This window comes from Notolabrus celidotus, chromosome 6, assembly GCF_009762535.1.
Source record: "Notolabrus celidotus isolate fNotCel1 chromosome 6, fNotCel1.pri, whole genome shotgun sequence".
NCBI classification, from domain to species: Eukaryota; Metazoa; Chordata; class Actinopteri; order Labriformes; family Labridae; genus Notolabrus; species Notolabrus celidotus.
In genome coordinates, this window is record NC_048277.1 from 8,106,640 (window position 1) to 8,127,644 (window position 21,005).

Consider the following 21,005-nt stretch of genomic DNA (forward strand, 5'->3'; position numbering starts at 1 on the left):
GTGTGTTCAGACTGAACAAAGCAAAGTTTATTTTTACCTTGCATTCGCACTAGTCTCACTCCTGGAGTGCTCTCAATTTTGTGTTCATTTTCTTGAGACAGCAGAGTGAGCAACTGTGCAGGTGATGTACCAGTGCATCAACACTTGTCACTGCTTTGTCTGTGTGGTAACTTGAACCCTGACATCAAGCATCACCACACCACCTTCAACTGTCTTGATGCTTACACTTGCCTCATGCTGTTTCAAACACCTTTGGCTTTGTTCAGCGAGGGATTGATTGGGGTTTTTTTGGATCAAACATTCAGACTTTTTATCTGCAGTCAAGCACTGGTAGTTATTTTGTCCTCAAAAAGACCATAAAAAGCATGTTTTTATTAATTATTCCAACATAAGTTGTATTGTGTATTCTTTTGACTTGATTATATTTTATAAGCCATTTATAAAAAGAATATCCAGTTAGATAGGATCAAGAATAGTACATTTTCAACGCTGATGTGAACTACTTTCTGACATAGTTGCACAAAAAAGAACAAATGAATTATCAAAGATCCACTCCAACTGATGTGGTGACTTTGAAAGCAATCTGCTATTTCAAAGCCTTTACGTCTTTTAATCTGACATTTTTCAGTTTTATTTTTTCTCTACTCAAAGTTATGTATCTGTAAATTAAGTTGTCCAGTCTAATTTGTATGTTTTTAAAATGAAGCAATTTTTCTTTCTATTTTTGCTAACCCTATGATAGTCTGTCAACCCATCTAGGTCCCCTTTGACTTGCAGTAATTCAATGGTCCTTCATAATGAAAATGTGTTTCTTTACCTATACTCTAGTCATCCTCCAGCTTAGTAACCCTGAGGATGGAAGCAAAATGCCTCTGCATTGTTTCTGTAGCTCACCCACTGGGTGCCCTGATAATGAGGTTAGAAACTTTGAGGCTGCAGATCCTCCACAGAAGCTGAATTTGTGATGCAATGAATTTTAAAATCTTGGTTAAAAGACAACAAGGACATGTTGTAAACAGCTTAAAATAAAAATGCTATATGGGGCATTACAACTTGGAGGTCCACCAACATCCAGTAGATGCAGGCAACCTTGGACAGATATCATTTTGGATGCATTTCCTTTTACATGCTCTAGCACTCTAAGAGACAGTTCTGTTGTCCCTGTAACTCTTACCTGAAGCCTTTCAGCCTTATATATATGTCCAAAGCAGCAAGTTTTCTATCCAAATATTGAACATTTTCCCCCATTTTCAGAGAATCTGCAAAAGAAAAACCTAATTACAGTGCATTACTGTCCACAGCTGTTGTGCATTTAGAAGAGGTTGGTGGCAAACAGATAAACAGCTGGTGGCTCCAATTCTCCAGTCGTGGGCCATTAACCCATTATAAAAGAATAAAACCTAAAGAGATATGGTTAAACTTTAAACAAATGAACAGGATGCAGGAATCATGATGAAGATATATAATTTAAGTTTGCTCAGATGTTGATAGCAGATTTTTTCGCCTTCCTGAGAGAGACAGTCGTCGAATGCTTTACTTGCATCATGGTCTCCGTTTTTTTTGTCGAAAATTTGCATGAAATTTGGGGGTAGAAATCACACTTAAAATTCCTGCTCAGACAGCGTATCATCCCATGTACTCTTCTTCTTCCTTTTGACTTTTTATGCTTTCAGCATCCCCTCATGCTCATGCAGGGCAAGTCTCTGGTTAGCTAATCGATGAATCCACGGTTCACTCAGAGCAAGGTGGCCTCCCCGTGAAATATCCAAACTGAATTTTGGAGGATCCTGCACATTTCGAGAGTCCTGAGGGGGAGAAGAGATGTTTGTGCTTTTGATGAGGTCCGCAGCATCACTGAGGGAGAGTCAGCATTAAATGTTAGCTACCTTGAGATCACTGTGTATTCATGACAAGATCACACTCTCCTTGTTATTCTAATTCAGAGACTTTTCTCTCCCTGTCTGACGCTGTCTTTTCTTGTCTGATTGTTCTTTTACACACACACACACACACACACACACACACACACACACACACACGCACGCACGCACACACACATGCACACATACATAAACACACACACAAAACAGTGGTAAATACACTCCCTGTTTGGAGACTGATAATGTCTTCATACTGTGTGAAACCATCCCCATCACCCACTCAGCTGACATTGATTTTAATGGTCTCTCTCCCTCTCTTTGCATACACACAGACACACACACAGACCCACACCCACACACACACACACACACACACACACACACACACACACACACTCACACACACACACACACACACACACACACACAGCGGACATAATGTGTATCTTAGGTGGGAAACTGGAGAAACAGACCTTGAGCTGTCAGATTAGGAGACTCGAGGGAAAGGTGTAGGACATGACAGGGATGAGTGTCATGAAAAGCATAAAGAGCTGCTTTATGAATGATTTAAAGTAGCAGCACATGTGACAGACTTTGGGAAAGCTAATATGTATAACTTCACCCTCAGTACTTTCCGATATCTCAGCTGTATTTCTGCATGGAGGCTGACTGAGCTTTGAAGAGTTAGAGGGGCGTCTTCATGCTGTCTCACTGAGACTGAACGAGGCGGACAGCAAAACCTTTGAGCCACATGTAAATAATTGGGCTGCTTTTGAAGATATAAGACCGTTTTTCATTGGTCCTGACTCGCTCTTAGCTTGATGTTTACCTCAAATGGCACTTTGTGTTTTGATTGACAGCGGTTTAAGGTAGCATTTCCTCTGAAGCAGCCTTACGAATTAGGTTTTGACAGAAACTAAAAGAAGAGAATCAGCAGCTTTCCCAGGCTAATCACATCCCTCAGGAATCCCCAGTGGAGGCTGTTTGCAGGAAGTCCACGTAGCATTTTTTTTTTTTTATAAAGACGATGCAGCAAACAGTACTTTTCTCAGTTTCTCTGCCATCCGAACTTTGCCAGATAATGGTTTTAGGATCAGCCTGTGACTGTGTTTGATGTGGAAGTATCAGGGGTAATGGAAACTTCAAAGAGATCGCTGGCTACTTTGATTCAGTGGCATCTCAATTTACGTCATTGACTTAATGCGTGTGCATGTTGTACATTTTTTTCCATCAGAAAAGATTCCTGAGCTCGTGTTTGAAGGCCGTCTGAGAAAATGTGCTTGTGCTTCACCACAGGATTTATTGTGCATCAGAAAACATAGCAGCCCAAGGCATCAACATCAAAACAGTCCACGGAGAGGCACACATATCATACATGAACACATGCCACACATGTAGACGTGAAATTCACCATTTCCTTTTTCGTTTTTCCTCCACAGCTCCTGGGCATGGCGTTCTCCATGACGCTGTTCCATCACATCCACAGAACGGGGAAGAAGTATGACGCTTAGCCCCGGGAGAGGATGCCCGATGGAGAGGAGCCCCACTGCCTGATGGGATAAGACTCTGAATGAAACATCCCTGCCCCCCTACTCACTTTACAATCTCTTTAGAGTCCCCTCTCTTTCCCCCAGACCTTCTGTACAGATCCAGCTGTGTCCCTGCTCTCTGTTCTGCTCTCACCCTTCATTTTGCCAAAGAGTTACACAACTGGAAGAGAAGGGACACTGACTTTTTGGCAAAGAAGAGAATCTCATTGGTTGTCACTCCTCTTGAGTACATTTCTATATTTTTTTGCTTGGACTAACAATTTGCCGGAATGGAAGAAGAGACTTTGGGAAGACTTTACTAATGCCCGTGCACATACTCTGAGGCAAAGAGAACATGAAACTGATGAGAGCCTCCCGCTCTTTTGGGTTTTTCTTTCCTCTTGTTTATCAAAGTCAAGCCCCCTTTTCACCTGTAAATGAAAGTTCCAACATGGCATGCTAGTTTTCTACCTTACTGATTTACCTTTGTCGTCGACATGTCAAACGTCTTTATTTGTCTTGTTTATTTTGTAAGTGTGTCATGGATGCTCCTGTGGAATGTAAGTGTTGGACAGATCAGTGCAATGGAGGGCTGAGATAAGCGGAGATGTGAAGATGCTGCGGAGGGAGACAGACACATCACAGAGGTGTTTAACACCTGTGATTCATGGTTTTTTATTTGGCTGCAAAGATTTGGAGACAGTGAGCATGATGGAGGCAAACGTGAGAAATCTGAAGTGCATTTTTATATCCAATTCTGCCATTCCCCCTGCATAATAAATTGCAATGCACATATACTGACATGGTGAGATCTGCAACACAGCAGCCGTGTTTCCATCCCCTGTGAGACAATACAAATGTTACAAAATGGTTGTTTATTAGGACTCCACCAGGACTGTCAAGTAAAGAGATGTGGGTGATGAAGTTTCCCCTTCGAGAATACACACTGAATTGTGTGAGCCGTGTGTGTGCATCTTTGTGGGTGTGTTTTATTGCGCTGTCCATGCTGCAGAGGAAAGAAAAAATACAGCGTATAGAAACACAAAGAATCAAGGGCAGAGGGGGCAAAAACAGAGCAGACATCTTGTCTCCCGGTTGCCATCAGTTGTGTTAGCGGAGGCGGCTGGAGACTTTCTCTTCTGTATTCTTGAGATCTCATCCGCTTGCTCTGCCCTCCTCATTCTTCTCCTCTCAGGCTGTCAACTCCCCCAGCTTCTTCACCCCAATTTTCTCTCCAAACGTCTGAAAGCTAAGAGCTTTATATGCTCCATACGTACACACAGCTCCTCTGCAGACATTCGAGTACATCACACAGCTACACCTCAGGTTTGCAACTTCACTGGTGTTATGTCTGCTGCCTCCACGGAGGAGGAGGAGGAGGGGATGGTACGAGTGAGGGACGATCAAAGCTGAGACAGATAGGTACGGCAACATGCCCTGAAGGACGCGTCTGTTTACAGGAGAGCACAGAGCACCAGAATGTCTCCTCAAGACAGAAAATACCCCACATCTGCAGTGGCGACTTAAAGGAGATACCCTCCAGTGTGTCTGCTCTGTATTCAACATCTCTGACAGTGTGTAGGAGACCAGCTGATTGTTCAGGGATTGTTCCAGCCCAGGCCAATACTTGATTACAATTGGTTTGGACATTTTACTCACCAAAGTAAATACTGAAGTCGGACAACATGGCGATTAGACAGGTTGTAAACAAGCTGACAGTTTAACCTACTTAGGAGCCTCTTCATTCAGAAAGCAAGAAATGAGTGCTCTCCAGGTGTCGGTAATAATCCCTTGTTGCCAAACAAAGCTGTGTCTTCACATCTACAGCAGATACAACAGAGACCTGTACTACCAAGAAGGATTTGTGGTCAGTGAGCTAACGTCAGGGGTAACTCCGGGTTTCCTGTGCTACAGAGGTGGACCTTCATTTTCTGTATGCCTAACACCTTTACCACTCTGGAGCAGGCTGGAGCAGGCTACGTTTAAGACGAGAAATCAGGGAGCAAAGAGATCAGGGAAGAGAGACTTGAATTTGTATTTCCAAAGACCATAAATGAAATCCTCCTGGGATGATGTCATCCTGCAGCAGACAGCCTTAGTTTATGTATTTATAAGGTATTAAAGTAGGCAGACTAACTGCTTTGAATTACGTGTCCATATTCATTTTTATTAGTTCCACAGCACTCTGATAACGTCTGGGCTGCAGCTGAAATATTACGTCTAATCTGTCATACAATGCTGCAAGAGTACATCTGAGCGATGAATTAAACTGACTGAACAGGTTTTATTAGTGTCACATCTATCATGCATTAATGAGTTATAAGAGTTATTATGAACTCTAATTTGTGCAACACACTCTTCATGCAAATTTATCTCGCTGCAGTTGTCAGCCGCAGCCATGTTGCTTTTTATAGTCTGGATGATGTGCTTAACAGATTTTAAATCATACAATGATCTGCTGAGTTCAGACTTGTTCATGTCTGTGATTGGTCATAAGCTGCAAAAATATCCTCTTTTATGTGACACATCATCATAGAAACTGAAGTTAATGACCATACTAAAGTAGTGTGATCTCATATGTCAGAGTAAGTCGAGATACTCGTGGTGTATTCGTAGTACAGGCCTCAGGTGAGCGCTGGACCAGAGAGTCACTCTTTAAACTGTGTCAGATGATTCATTCAGACAGTTTTATGACATGTCAGCTTTGTTTTCTCTTCTAAAAACATTCGGCTAATCTGAGGTGTTGTTTAAAACCCACACAACTGTCTGACTGCTCGATCGTCAGGCTTACAATCAGACTCAATTGGGCATGTTGCTTCATTTTAATGATTATAATGACATCGTGTTCGCTGTTTTCTGCAGAGGAGGGGTGTTCATTCTGCTTTCAGTCAGCCACGACTTATCTACCTGATGTAACAATGTCCTTTTCAGCGCGATTGTCGAGAAGGCGTTGGCGTCAGTCAAAGAAAATTGCTGATACAAAAGCCCTGCGTACCCACACAGGTGTTTTCAATTACTCTGCTTGATTAGATCCATTTATTGAGGGAATTTAGTCATGGCTGTGTGTGGTGCATAAATTAAACTGAGAATTCAGATTCTGGAAATTGGGGACACTAAAAATAATGTACTGTAGAGCAAAGGGGAGTGATTAGAGACGGCCTATTTCTCTCTCCACAACAGGAAGGCGTCTTTCTCCCTGATTGGCTTAGTTGTTTCTCCAACAACCAACAAGAGAAACTGCCAGGGAGAATGAAAGCAGATATTTAATTTGGTAAGCCAATCTGAGATGTGAGCAGCATCTCAAGCCGCTTGAAACTATACCAGACATCGTTAAAGAAAAGCAGCCACACTTCCAAAATTCAGTGAAGAACTTTTAAAGTTATAGGGGGGGCATTTTTGGGGAGTAGAGAGGGCTTGGAGTCAAACCAGTGACAACTGCGATGAGGAGTTTATCCTCTGTAAATGGGGCGTGCAGTGTAGAACTTTCAGCACAATTTGTGAATTATGGGTAAAAGTAGAAGAATAAAGCAGGTTGTACTGAAGCGGAAGAGATCATTTGTTTGCTACTATTGTAAGCAGAGCAGAGAAACCGTCAGGAGGAGACCAGGCTGTGTTATACATTGTATCTGAAGGAATCATTGACAGCAGAGTTTGTTTCTTTGGATAAACCTTTGGAGCTCAGTCACTGTGATATCAAATGACACAACAAGAGGACAAAAATGACCCGACAAAAGTCACCTCTTTGACATTTTAGCAGTCTGGCAGCCTGTGTGCCTCGGAGGATCTCCTGAAGTCATTCCTGACTGTATTCTTTCCATAATGAGATAATCTCAGAGTCACAGATTTAGGAAGAGGGGGCATCATGCATCAGAAAGCATCTGATTTGGTCCGTTATGTGCAGCGACCCTGCTAGCTGTGATTCACCGCCTGCCCCCATATGCTCAAGCTCCTCTTGCTGTGTCCACGGGGGGAACATGACAGCTGCTGATGTACAGCGTAGGCACGAGTGGTCACATCTCCCCTGCTCGGCTGCCTCCACAAACTCTCTACACATCCCTTATTTACTGCCTCGCTCAGTCTGCAGACACCCGGCACTACATTTACAGTAGCTGGCAGCACTGACACTGAAGAAATACAGCTGTGCTCTTTAGATGCCTTAAAGCAGCTGTGAGGTATGTTCTGCACCTCAGGAGGGGCTACAGCAGAAATATATATGACAATAGCGTAAATCAGACTGCATCGTTACTTACTGAGGCCCCACGAGCAGCCGAAACCCAAACAAATATTTTGTTGCGTTGCTTTGTGTTGCATGGAGTGGGAGAGTGTTTGAACAGGGCTGTCACAGAAAATAAAGCGAAGGGAGAAAATTGTAAAAATAAAACAAAAGCATCGTCTGTCTCCAAATCTGACGTCATACATCAGAGAGCCAGCCTGCACAATGCGTGACTCTTTGCCCCCCGACTGATCTGCCTGCGCTGACACTCTGAAATGTTCTGCTCCGAGTGAACTCTCTTTCAGCTCTGCCACTGTCACCTCGCTTTCACGGTTAAGTCAGAGAGAGATGCTCCTTCATGTTTTTAGAAAGCAGGGATGAATGCCATTTTAACAAAAGTTGTTTTAATGATGTTATTTTTGTACATTTGTTGTTGCCGTTTGTTTTTATACGATATACTGTTGTTGTTGTTTTTTTCTCGTAGGCTGTTTTATTTTTCAGAGGCTCTTTGGAACTCATTGTAAGAACATGACATTATTAAACATTTGTTTCCTAGGGGATTCGTCTTTGCAATGTTCCTCTACAAGGTGCATAAACGCCTTTCTGTCTTAACATTGCTACAGGCCGTTAAACCAATTAAGTCAGAAGTAAAAGAGCGGAAATTTGACGTAGAAGCTGTAGCATCAGTGAAGCCCTCGTAAGACAAACTGCACGCTTGTCGTAGTGCTTCTCTGTATTAGGACCTAGTTGAATTAAATGAGGGCGTGCTGGTTTAATCTGCAGTATTTCTTTTCTAACTGCCACTTTTGGAGGCTCTTTTTGTATCTGCAGAGCATGGTGGCATATTACCACGCTGCTCACACGTCACTACAGCGTTCTCAGCCAAGCCCTGGATGTAAATATGCTCATTTTACAGCTGTTAATTTTTTCTTATATTTCATATCCACATTTATGTTGACAGCTCGATTGCCATTTTCTAATTCTGCATCGCCTCACAGTCCAAACTCTCTCACAGACGTATCATCCACACAGTTTTATCAGTCTTCACAGGTTTTCTGCCTCTGGTTTTTTTTTTCGTTTACAGAACAGGAGAAATGTAAATTTGATGTAAATTTGTGTTTTGTCAGTATGGTTTATATTTTATTTGTCCACATTTGCATCCTGTAGTGAGACACGTTGTTCCTTGTGTTTATTTTTTTATTATTTTTATTTGGAAGGAGTATAAAGTCTCCCCACTCGTCCATGGAAGCTCTCCCAGTAAAGCACAGAAAGGCAAGATATTAAGTTTTCTCTGCTGTGAAGAATTTGAGACATAATTTTGGTCCCTCTCTTTTTTTTGCCACCTTCAACATATTATTTCTGTAATCTCCTAATCCCTCCCCTGTGCTAAAGCTGAATATCTGAGCAGTGGAAATGTATGCTCTTCAAATGGTGTGTTTGATGTTGTGTTCTGCTGGATGGCAATGTCTGATACCTGCCAGCCTTGTCCTGTGGAGTTTTTCTGCTACATGTGAAAGCACTCTGAATATCTATACTAGGTGGTGCACTACCTTCTCTTTATTCTCGAAATCAACTATTTTTTAAATAAAGGAAAGAGTGTCACAAAAATCCCACGACACCGTACGCTCATTGCCTTTCATGTTTAATGACTCAATGCTCCTGATGTATTCCCTTTTTATGTTGCTGTCATTTGTATTGGCAGCTTTTAAACAGTGTTTGATGCTGAATTTGGGGGGCTGGAAGGCAGGACTTGGCTTGAACATGAAGAAGAGCAGTGTCACAGCAGATCCCATGGCGTATTGTGTGAATGAAAGTGGCACTGCTGCCTTAAAATGGCCTGTGTTATTTAAAAAGAAAATATTAAAACCTGAGGGAGCGCTGTCCTAAAGACGCGAAGATGAGCTAATGGTAGTCAGAAAGCAAAGCTGAGGGGTTTTTTTTAAAGAACAAAAGGAAACTGATGAAAGTGGAAACAAATGCCAATTTGTCTGGTGGCTCAGCAGCATGGAGTGAGCAGCAGAGTCTTTTCCTATAGTGTTTTATCCCTTTTTAAACCTAATTGTTTTGAGGCTCTTGTGTGATAGTGAGTGGAGTTATTGTGCCATTCCATCCTGGCTTTTTGTTCTGCATCACTGTTCCTTCTATGCAAAAAATGACCTATTTTAGCCTTTGTAAAGACTATTTTGTATAAGTACCATGTCCTGAAATAAAATGAACACAAACAAGGATACTTTTTCTCCACTAATTGTTTTTGCAGCATTTAAATTTTGTCCCTCTCATCCTCAGCAGAACTCATCTCATCAACCTGAATTAGAGGCTTTTATTTGGATGAGTGTTCGGATTGTCCTCGCGCAGCATTACTCAGCTTGTAAAGCTGCAGTGGAGGTGACATGCAGGTTGTTTCTGCTGCTATCTGTTCCCAATCTGTCGTGTTTCCCCGTGTGAACTCGATATCTTTTATCTGCACGGCTGCAAGGATATTCGGATTTTGCAGTGCTGTGTTTGCACGGGAAGTCACATCTGAAGAGTAAAACCATAACTGCGGCAGGCTCACTGTACATCGTTTCGTTTATTCTTCTTCGTTCTTGCTTTTGAATCCGCCTGATGCACACTCAATTTTAGTTTTGGATTGTTTGTAAAAATGCGGATAAAGTAACTTCCACTCAGACTTTTACATTTCAGAGGAACGGTGTGACTTCTTCAGAGGAGCAGTTTGACATTTTGGGAAATATTAACTGAGTGTTCTTGAATAAACCTGTGAGGTATCATGAAGAGAGTTCGACATACCCAGCCTTTCTTTGAGGAAACCAGCTAAACACAGCTTGACTCCACACTTAGAGATAACAGGCATCATAAGGTTGTTCTAATCTTTATCTATGAACCCACGATATGACGTGTGTGATCGGGTTGTGTGAGTGTTTAACACAGCTTTGTAATAAGTAAAAGAACTGGGTAAAACCTCAACCCTCTTTATATTTTCTTGGCAGAAACAACAGTTGCGTCACTGTGCTCATCCAACTCTTGGCATACAACCAGAAATCCTTCAGTTGATGAAAACATGAGGTAAAGTTACACAAGTGTGGATAAAGTACAGACAAAATCTCTCTAATGAAGCTTCAGTGGGACCAAACACGGAGATGTCGCTTGTCTAAAAATGAGAACGATCAATCTCATTAAATCTTCATGTACCTGTGGCAAAACATCCAGTTACCTGAGGGACCTCTCATCCTGCTGTCACTCCACAGGAGACCCAGAGATACAGAGATAAATCCTATGATTAAGTATTCACATGCAGTGTTTCTCTGCCAAGGAGAGTTCAGGATACGTTTCTGATCCCTGAGCAGAGGAGAGCCGGTGGTGATTTTTCACATTAACTCAATAGTCTTGTGATCCTTTTTGACTGTACTCCATCCTCTGATAATCCCTCTGGTCAGTCTGACAGATGATCCACTTTGCCAGATGATTTATCAGTTCGGCTCTACATCTCAATCTCATTACAGGATAGGTGGCCTGACATGTTTTCGTTCTGATTCGTTTGAGTGATGCTGTGCTGAAATTCAGCAGATTCTCTCCTTTGGGCACAAACGAATAAAAAAGGGAAAGTACAGCAGAAAAACCAGAACAAAACTACATAATGTCCTTTAACTGCATTAGATGTTCCTCTTTACAAAGATTTCATTGTCCTGACTTTGTCTACTCGTATTCTCTGCACCAGAAAACAAGTCTTTCAGAAGTAATAAACTTTAAATCAATTTCCAGCTTGCTTGAAGGCCTGTGATACAAGATCAAGGAAGTTCAAGGCGACAGAGAAAAGTTAGTGAAACAAAGAGTGCATGGAGATGAAAGAAGGTCTGATAGTTCTCCAAAGCTCGTAGGCCATTCAGCTGCAGTCAGCCGGAGATATTTTCTGTGTAATCTGACCTGCATGTCTGCATGGACAGTTCTGGGCTCTCCCAGCACGGTGGGGCAACGTCACAACCTCATGACCCCTTTTTTAGGCAGCCTCACACCCTGCAAACGGCAAAGGACCCCCTCCCTTTAGCTTCACATGGCGTCTGCGGGTGGGGCTGGATTTACAAACTTCTTTTAGCTAGACAGGACTGTAAAAACAACAACAATGGACCGAAAACAGAATCTAAACCGTGCTGAGACGTTCTCCTTCGTCAACCCTTGGATCAGATATTTTCTCTTCTTCTTCAGCTTCTTATTTTGGGTGAGTAGTCGTTCTGTCTTCATGTAGCTCTGACAAGCACTGACAAAAACACAGCTGTTATGTTTTCCCTGAACACAGTATCTTAATATTTCTGAGCACACAAATCTCCAGCTATCATGGAGCTGTAGCTTTTCAAAAATAGTCAGAAGCTAAACTAAAAAAGAGCAAAAAAAGAGTTTATGAATAATATATGAAGGAATATAATTCAGAATGTATCCAGGAGCAGCAGGAGCACCCAGCCGTCCTGCCGCTACTATTTTAAGCTTACTACAGTTATATATGGACACTCAAGATTGCTCATATGTTTCTGTAGCAAATGTCGAGTGGTGCGGTCTTCTTATATCAATAGTGCACTGACTCATACTTAACTTTACAACTCCAGGCAGCTGTGTAAGCAGCATGGTAGTCTGTATCTGAACACTTGAAGATATTTTCAGTCGAGGGATGTGTAAAAGTTGAAAGCATCACAAGCTGCAATGCTTCACAACAGGGCTGCAGTGATTCCAAACAAGAGGTTCTTGTACTGTACATGTGGAAAAACTCTGGAATAGCTTTACTTTTCAAAAAATATATCAAACCACACATTGAGTCAGCTCATAGAAACTGGATGGGGAGGCTGTGAAAGTTTGAAAACTAAAAGATAAAATCAATGGTACATATCTTAAACACAAACCGAACAAACAGGCAAGAGTTTAGAAATAATGGACACATTACTGAAGCAGAAGCCTAAAAGTGAATGTACTTTGAGAAGTGTACTTAAGTGTAGTTTTGTCTCTATAAAATCTCTATTTTTGCTCTGAAGTTGGCTGATGAATTTTTTTTTAATTTACTAAAAACTTGATCCCAAAGACAATAGACTCTGTTCCTGTAGTTCTGCAAGTTGTTTGTCTCAGTGGTGTTTCCGTACATGTATGTGTAACATTGTCTCCATGGTTGAACGTAGAGCAAACAGAGCAGACGTCCTCGTCCTTTCATTTCCTGGTGATAATGATGGCTACAACTATCCTCCTGCGCACTGTGGTCATATCTGCAGCTTATGTTTGAGCTTTTTGAAATGAAGAATGATTCATAGAATTTGAAATGTTTGCTCTGTTCACTGCTCTGCACACACTTTATAATGGCCTACATAAACTCAATCCAGCCTGAGAGAGCATGTGGAGGTCTGCAGCTGAACATGAGTTTGATTCAGATGAACATGTGAAACCAAGCTGTCTGTGCTTAGAGTAACTCAGCTGCTGTTTGTATTCTCTGTTTGGTCTTTCCTGTTATCGTTCTGAATATTTTGAATATCCTGTCCAGCAGAGATTTTTGGAAAGTAGCTTGAATACTGCAGTATTTTCAATTTTTAAGAGTACCCCAGTACTTTAACTCAAGTCATAATCTGACTGAGAAACTTTGACTTGTATTGGAGTAATATTTGACCTGGAAAATCTATACTTTTACTAAAGAAATTAAGCTGTGTTATTTATCCATCACTGCTCAGAGTTACTAAAAAAGCAATCTGAAAGGACGTCCTAAATATAATGGGGAAAAATCAAATGAAGTCAATCTTTATGGATAAAAAATAGTGTTCTAAAATATCGAACATATAATTCAGCAACCTAAAAGAACTGGATAAAGGCATGAAAAATTAAAGTATTTATTAAGTTTTTAGTCCATGTGTTGAGCTTATACATGAAACTAAACCAAAATAATAGATACATGTTGAAAAAGAAAGTAAGCTTATAGTAATAAAACAGTGAACCCAAAAGCTAGTCACCTTTGATTTAATGTACCAAACTAAAAAGATCAAGGATACTTATTATTTGCAAATTATTATCTAGATGTAACAGATAAATTGTTTGAAGCATTAACCTCACAAGTACAACCAACCTACCCATTTGGAGTTCAGGAGTTCGACTCTTTATTTTTTGAGGCAAATATCTTCCTTCATAACATTTTTAGATTCAATGGACTTTTGAAAGCGATTTCTAAAAATAATAGTTTCATGGTTAAAACAGATTGTGAAAGTAACTGATAAACAGTCATAAAATAGAACAAAAATATACTGAGGGGAAAATGAAATTGAGCAAAATATGGTACTGCTTGGGCTGTTTGTGCATTCTTAAAGGAGCCATTATGTATTCATTTGAGCCAAAAGTCTACCCTTTGTGTGCATCAAGTTTGTGCTAAGAGTTGAAGGTAATGCAGTAAGGGATGTTACACTCAAACTCATTATCGATCCTCAGAACAAGTCCAACTCTAGGTGACCTTAACTAATATCTGTAAATTGTGTCAGTTGATGTTACTTTTACTTATATTGGTATTAAAATCAGGGGTTAAAGCTCAGCTTCGACAAATAAAGGCACACTTTTCCGCATGCGTGGAGATCATCTGGAGGTGCTCAGCACGAATCTACTTCTGATTCAGATGGGCTGCTCTTACTGACTCGCTCCAGAGAGGAAGCAATGTTACAAACTGTGAAATCTGTGTTAAATACGTCATGAATTGACTCCACAGTTGGTAGAGTTGGTCGTCTTTCAATCAGAAAGTCGGCGGTTCGATCCCAGCTCCGGCAGTCACATGCCGAAGTGTACTTGAGGAAGACACTGAACCCCAAATTGCTCCCGCCGTTTGTTCAGCGGTGTGTGAATGTTTATGAATGAGATCAGCTAATACTGATGGTCACTTACCTTAGCAGCCTCTACCATCAGTGAGTGAATGGGTATGAATGGGTGAATGCGACGAGTAAGTAAAAGCGCTTTGAGTGGTCAGAAAGACTAGAAAAGCGCTATATAAGTCCATTTACCATTTACCACAGATGAATGGTAATAAATGTTTCTATCCAGCTCATCATCTGCATTATGCTAGGTTTGAGCTCCATGAGGACGAGAGCGCACAGAGCAGCTCTGTGCAGCAGGGAGTGGAGATGCTTGTTTTAGTAACTTGCTGCACAGTGCTCCACACTTACTTGAAAATGTGCGTGAAGGAGCTGAAACCTGAACGTATCCCCTGTCCACATCCAGCTCAATAAATACCAATTTTTGCTACACCCAGTTTTCTGCCACACGCAGGTCTGATTAATGAGGGACAATATGTCAAAGTAGAACTGAACATTTAACCTCATATACTGTACTGTCAAAGAAAGATAAACTCAAGATATGTTCAGGGTTTAATTTAAAGATAAAGTTTATAACTTTAAATGCCAGTTTTCTTGAACAAGATCAATTTCCAGACGAACCAAATCAGGCTCAAACAACAAGTGGATTAATTCTCCTTAGATATCCACAATTTGAATACTTAATGACTCCTTGAGGTTGTATTAAAATATTTATTTCACAATTAAAAACATTTTTTTTTTAACAATGCCTTTGTATAAATGTAAAACTTGAATCAGGAACATTTTAAAGCAACATCAATGACTCTTTACATAACTCAACGTTCCTCTTGTCAAGGCTGCAGGGTAACAGGAACTTCTGCTCCCTTCTGGCTTTTCCACCAAGATAGTTTATTTTTATATAGCACATATAACCTCTAGGGATGAGTCCTTCATTGTTATCTTTGGAGGAGAACAAGGGCTTTTAATCCAAGTGCTCAACTTGCCACAGGACTTTTGGCTCAAACTATCCCATCTCAGCAAATTGAAGAAAGTTGTGTCATCAGATAGCAATATGCTAACTGCATAGCCTCATATAGTAACTTACTAAAGCACTGAAACATGTGTAAAAATGTGTCTGTAATTGTTCAGGCTCAAGAACTGCAACTCCTTGGACAAAGACTTTGAACAGTAGAAAAACACATTTTTAAATTTGCTTACCATTTTTTTTATGTGCCTCTCTCCATCACAGCCTTAGAGTTAAACTGTAGAAACATGGAGTGGCTCAACTTCCCCACAGGCTGGATGAATGGATGAAAGGTCAACATTTTAAATATTTATTTGATATTTCAAGCAAAAGTGTGCATAGCTGTTGGTATCAGATAGAAGTAATGGATATATGGTAGCCGACTAAAGCTTCTTCTTCAAATCAACTGTGATATACGCTAAAGTCATTATTTTTATCACAAGTTATCCTTTTTTTATACAATTTAACATCTTTCCTTTTAGAGTCAAACAGAAAAAGACGTCAGTAAAACAACAGGAGGTGAAAATAAAGGTTTATCTGACAGAACTGTGGAGGGTACAAAGTCTTTTTATGCGCGCTTCAAGAGATAACTGTGCTGTTAGAGAAATAAGAGGTGCAGGAGACATGATGCTGTTAATAACCATCCCACACACACACACACACACACACACACACACACACACACACACACACACACACACACAGAGTCAGGAAAGTCTCCCATCACTACTTTAAACACGGGGATCACATCTGTAGATCTACAGAGTCACTACACCTCTGTGAGATCCCTGTTTATCCCATTCTACACAAACACAGCAGGGGGCAAACACTGTACCGCGCTCTCACTGTGTTCAGGGCCAATCAGCAATAACTGCAGCCCGGCAGCCCGGCCTGTGTTGACTTTGTTTATCAGACGTGAGCTCAGAAGTGAACACTGCAGCCCTAATCCATCAGGCCTTTGTCCCCACGTCCCCACGGCTCAGTTCAGCTGGCTTTCACCTCAACGCACAATCCTCCGGGAGAAGCCTGATTCATCCCTTTGAAAAGCCTGAAAACAGAGCTGGGATATATTCACCACGTTTGTGTGAGCTTGAGTTTGTGTGTGCCTCCTGCTGCAGATGCACACTGTCACTCTAGAACACACACACACAGCACACAGCACACTGGCAAACTAACAAATGGAGCTGCAGGTAAACACACTCCTACACAACAGACGAGATCCTGACAAAAAATAAAAAACCTAACAGCTTTGGAAAATCTTTTAAAACTGCTCTCTCAAAGAAAGTCTCTGCATCACCGGCGTCTTGTGTTTTGTCAGCTTTTGTCTTGTCAACGGGGGTTATTGATTCCAAAAATGAGAGGTAGATAAAGCATACAATTTACTTCTCCTGAGCACACACAACAATCTGGTTAGATTTTATGGCTGCTGAGCAAAACTTACACCTCTTTCATTACATATAATGCTGCAGAATATGTATCCTCTCGACCTCCAGCGATCCAAAACAGAAACAAATACATGTTTATGTGAAGAGAACAAAATACATTCAGTCCACAGGCAGACTCTCACATTAGTAATCAGCAGACTATCTGTGAATCTAGAGGCTGCAAATGAAAGCCAGGCCATGCAGATTGTTATTCAAGGTGAGAAAAACAATCAAGGAAAGCAGGGAAATTAGTGTTGACAATGCAATCAACAGGAAGCTCTAATTCCACCTATTTGCCGCCCTCCTGGCTGCTGTATTATGTAGCTTCTGTCAGGCTGAACACCCATCATCCTCAGTAACTTTACAACACGTCCTCCAGCAGCACCATCACTTAAGCTCTCTCTCACACACACACTCTGAGGTTTCTGTGGCTGAGTGTCGTCACTGTTTGGATAGATTATTAAATGAGGAATTCTCGTCTTCATCCTCTGCATGCACAGCGTGGGCTGCCAACGTCTCTTTTGTGTTTCGATATTTTACACATTAGGAGTTTCTCTTTTTATGCCACTCTGATGTTTTGGTGTTTTTTTATTAGAGCTGGGAGGTAGTCTAAGATGGATCAACACCCAAAACACCACACACTTTATCTCTCAGCTTCTCTCCCTGTATCGTCTCTCCCCTGTGTCTGATTTCTCCTCTTCGTCCCTGCCATTATAAAGGCTGGCTGGATAATTAACATACTTTTTTTTAAAGTAATTTTTTGAAGCTTTTATGGTTTTAGGAGAGAAAGGATATGTGGGGAAAAGAGAGTTAGGGGAGACATGCAGCAGCAGGGACTACAGCCTCTGTGCATTGAACACAGGTTGTTTGAGCCCAGGGCCGGCCCTTGGCATAGGCAGAATCGGCAAATGATATGGGTGCCGACTGTCCCTACAAGGCGCCGCTTGCACCCTAAATGAGTGAAGAAGAAAATTTGAAGATAATAGGAAAAATACTTTTTTTTTATCTAACAAAATTTTAGGTTAAATTGAGGACTGATGCCAGTATACATTTAAACGCTTGTGATTCATTTTTGGTTTTTAAAAAATGGTTTCCAAGGCAGTTTTGAAGTCTATAAGTGTTCATGATTTACCTGTTTTTGTTTTGTTGTTGGTTTTTTTACACTTTGGAGGCTGGTAGCTTAATTAGGTAGAAAATATAGGCTAGGCTTTAATAGACATGTTGCTTCTGGCTTTTCAGTCATCACTTAATACATTACTGTTGCTTTGTTGAAAGTGTCTGCACTGTGAAAATTATTGTGTTATATAATGACTGAATAAATTCTACTAATATTAAATGATGTATTTTTGAATTGTATTATTTCTTCCTGCTAAATATCAGTGTTGTTGCCGATTTATTAATGTTCTTTTAAAATAAGAAAATGTGTAAAACATAAAGCTGTATGTCAGTTTTCTTTAAGTGTATATGATCCTTAGTGGAGTTGGTTACAATACAAGGGGCACCCGCTGAAATCTTGCCGAGGGCACCAAGTCATTTAAGGCCTGCTCTGAGTTAGCCTCTGGGCCAATCAGGTGTCCCGTAACCACACTCTTTAAATCAAACTCAACTTTCACCCACCCAATGTATGCAGCTTTGAATTCTGAGGTTTGTCTTTGAAAGCACAGGTGGACATATTTCATGTGAAAAAAGCAAAATCCCAGTATTATCACCCTCAAAATTTGTATGATTAAAGCTGAGGTCCATGTGTTAGGGTTTGTTTCCATCGGTCAGTCTGTTGTTCAAAACATCAACTGGCTCCGTTGCCATGGCTACAAGCTCTGCACATACTCAGCACCTAAAGAAAGGCTCACCATCACTAATCTCATCACGCCTGTCCTTTCTGAGAGTGAAAATAAAGTCTGTTTGAACACAGCCAACATACTGCAGGAGACATACTTTCTCTGCGGTGAGTTTTCACATATACGCACGAAGACTTAACGCAGAATTATGAACCAGTTACTGCTGCAATATGAAGGTTTGCATCAGAGAGGTAACATGTAGAGGTCAGCAGCTGGTGTTATATCTTAAATAAACAGCTGTCTCAAAAAGTGTAAGATGTTAAATCTAGCTTCCATTGAATTGAAAACAGATAATAGTCATTATTATCCAAATCAATCTGCCGAAATTAGTCCATCACATCCCCCGTCTGCCTGTTGACACTGTGGTAAAAAAACCTTAGTGTGGTCTCAGGCTGGTTTTGAGAGTGGGGAAATAATGAGAGTTAGCGGGCACAGATGTGAGAGCAGCCTGAGGAGCTACTGGACCTCAACCATCTCTGAGAGGTAAAAGTGAAGCAACATCCTGTCCTGCAATCCAGGCAACGAGAGAGCATCTCTGAGCTGCTGATCTCTTACATGATAAATACCTGAAATCCTTTCTCATGTGCAACCAAATGAATCGACAACTTCAAAGCTGAGTTTGTGTTGCACCTCTGACAGAGGATACTGAAAATAAGCTGATATTCATTAAAAGATTGTTCCTATTGATCCTGAAATCTAATCCACCTTTAAAGAATCAGTTATAAATATTGAAAATAACGCTCACTCCTACATGGAGTTACAGACTGATCCACCTTCATGTCTTGCACACAAAATCTGAAGTTAAAACCAGCAAATTATTGGCTTAAAGAGGATTTGAAATCTTAGCAGATGGGTGTAGCTATTTCATCAGATTTTAATCAAAAAAAGAGAGGAAAAAAAAAACACATCAAAATGATTTAAATACTGAGATTAAAAGGTGAACAGAAGCTTTTTTTCTTTCACTTTCAGGCTAAACCGGCCTAACCTTTTTCTATTTGTGCTATCCTGAGTTAAACCTCAGCTTAATGCACAAATACAGTATGTCTTATCGACTGTATGGATGAATAAGTGTTTGTAGTGTACATGGTTATGATATTTTGTTAGAACATTAATTTTATTATTATCAGTATTTTGTCCTCTGCATTTTTATCCATTACGTGATTACTTGACTGCTCACTCATGACGACCCTGATCATGACGATGTCCTAACACATTTTATTCACTACTGTAAATCCTCTCTTTTGTGTCTCAAACTGAAGAGAGAGCTGTGGCTTTAAGAGAGAAACCCACAGTCATCACTCCAGTGGGACTCTTTAAAAATGAGATGCTGCATATCAAGGGTCTGTCCTTTAATTAATTCAAGTCACGGATGATTGATGGACATGCAGGGGAGACTGTGCATCAGTGCGGATACCTTTGCCCTGATGTTGATGACAAGCTGACTTTTGAGCCTCATGTTTCTGCTGCCTGTCAGGACGCTCATCAAAGACTGTGTTTTCATGGAATATTTGTAACTTTAATGCTCAAAAGGTTTCTTTGAAAATGTTTAATGCTTGTGTTATTGAGTCTCTTGCATTGATCTGCTTTAATGAATCACTTCCTTTTGAAAACTGAAAGAAGTTGCAGGGCTTTGACAAAATGTACTGAAAAATTGCAGAGACTACTTTAAGGTAAGGTTTATGATTAGGGATTAGGATTAGGGTTAGGGTTATGATTAGGGTAAGGGTTTGTATTAGGGTTAGGGTTATGATTAGGGTTAGGGTTTGGATTAGGGTTAGGGTTATGATCAGGGTTTGGATTAGGGTTAGGGTTATGATTAGGGTTATGATTATGATCAGGGTTTGGATTAGGGTTAGGATTATGATTAGGGTTGTGATAAGAGTTAGGGTTTGGATTAGGGTTAGGGTTATGATTAGGGTTAGGGTTAGGGTTATGATTAGGGTTAGGGTTATGATTAGGGTTAGGGTTATGATAAGGGTTAGGGTTATGATCAGGGTTAGGGTTATGATCAGGGTTAGGGTTATGATCAGGGTTAGGGTTTGGATTAGGTTTAGGGTTATGATTAGGGTCAAGGTTATGATCAGGGTTAGGGTTTGGAATAAGGTTAGGGTTATGATTAGGTTTAGGGTTTTGGTTAGGGTTATGATTAGGGTTAGGATCAGGGTTAGGATTATCATTAGGGTTATGATTAGGGTTAGGGTTATGATTAGGGTTGGGGTTATGATTTGGATTAGGGTTTGGATTTGGGTTAGGATTAGGGTTAAGATTAGGGTTAAGATTAGGGTTAGGGTTTGGGTTAGGGTTAG

The 21,005-nt window shown here is 40.7% G+C and overlaps 2 protein-coding genes across 5 annotated transcripts in view; both read left to right on the forward strand.

Annotated features, from left to right (window-relative positions):
- The window catches only part of tspan9a (tetraspanin 9a), a 239,984-nt gene extending 230,134 nt beyond the window's left edge, over window positions 1-9,850 (forward strand). For all 4 annotated transcript variants that reach the window (XM_034685631.1, XM_034685632.1, XM_034685630.1 and 1 more), the window contains one exon: window positions 3,320-9,850. In XM_034685631.1, coding sequence (XP_034541522.1) covers window positions 3,320-3,391 — 72 coding nt within the window. In that variant the 3' untranslated portion in view covers window positions 3,392-9,850. The remainder of the gene's footprint in view (window positions 1-3,319) is intronic.
- The window catches only part of tspan33b (tetraspanin 33b), a 34,624-nt gene continuing 18,375 nt past the window's right edge, over window positions 4,757-21,005 (forward strand). Inside the window, exon 1 of the mRNA XM_034685020.1 lies at window positions 4,757-4,795. Within this exon, the coding sequence (XP_034540911.1) occupies window positions 4,757-4,795 (39 nt within the window). The remainder of the gene's footprint in view (window positions 4,796-21,005) is intronic.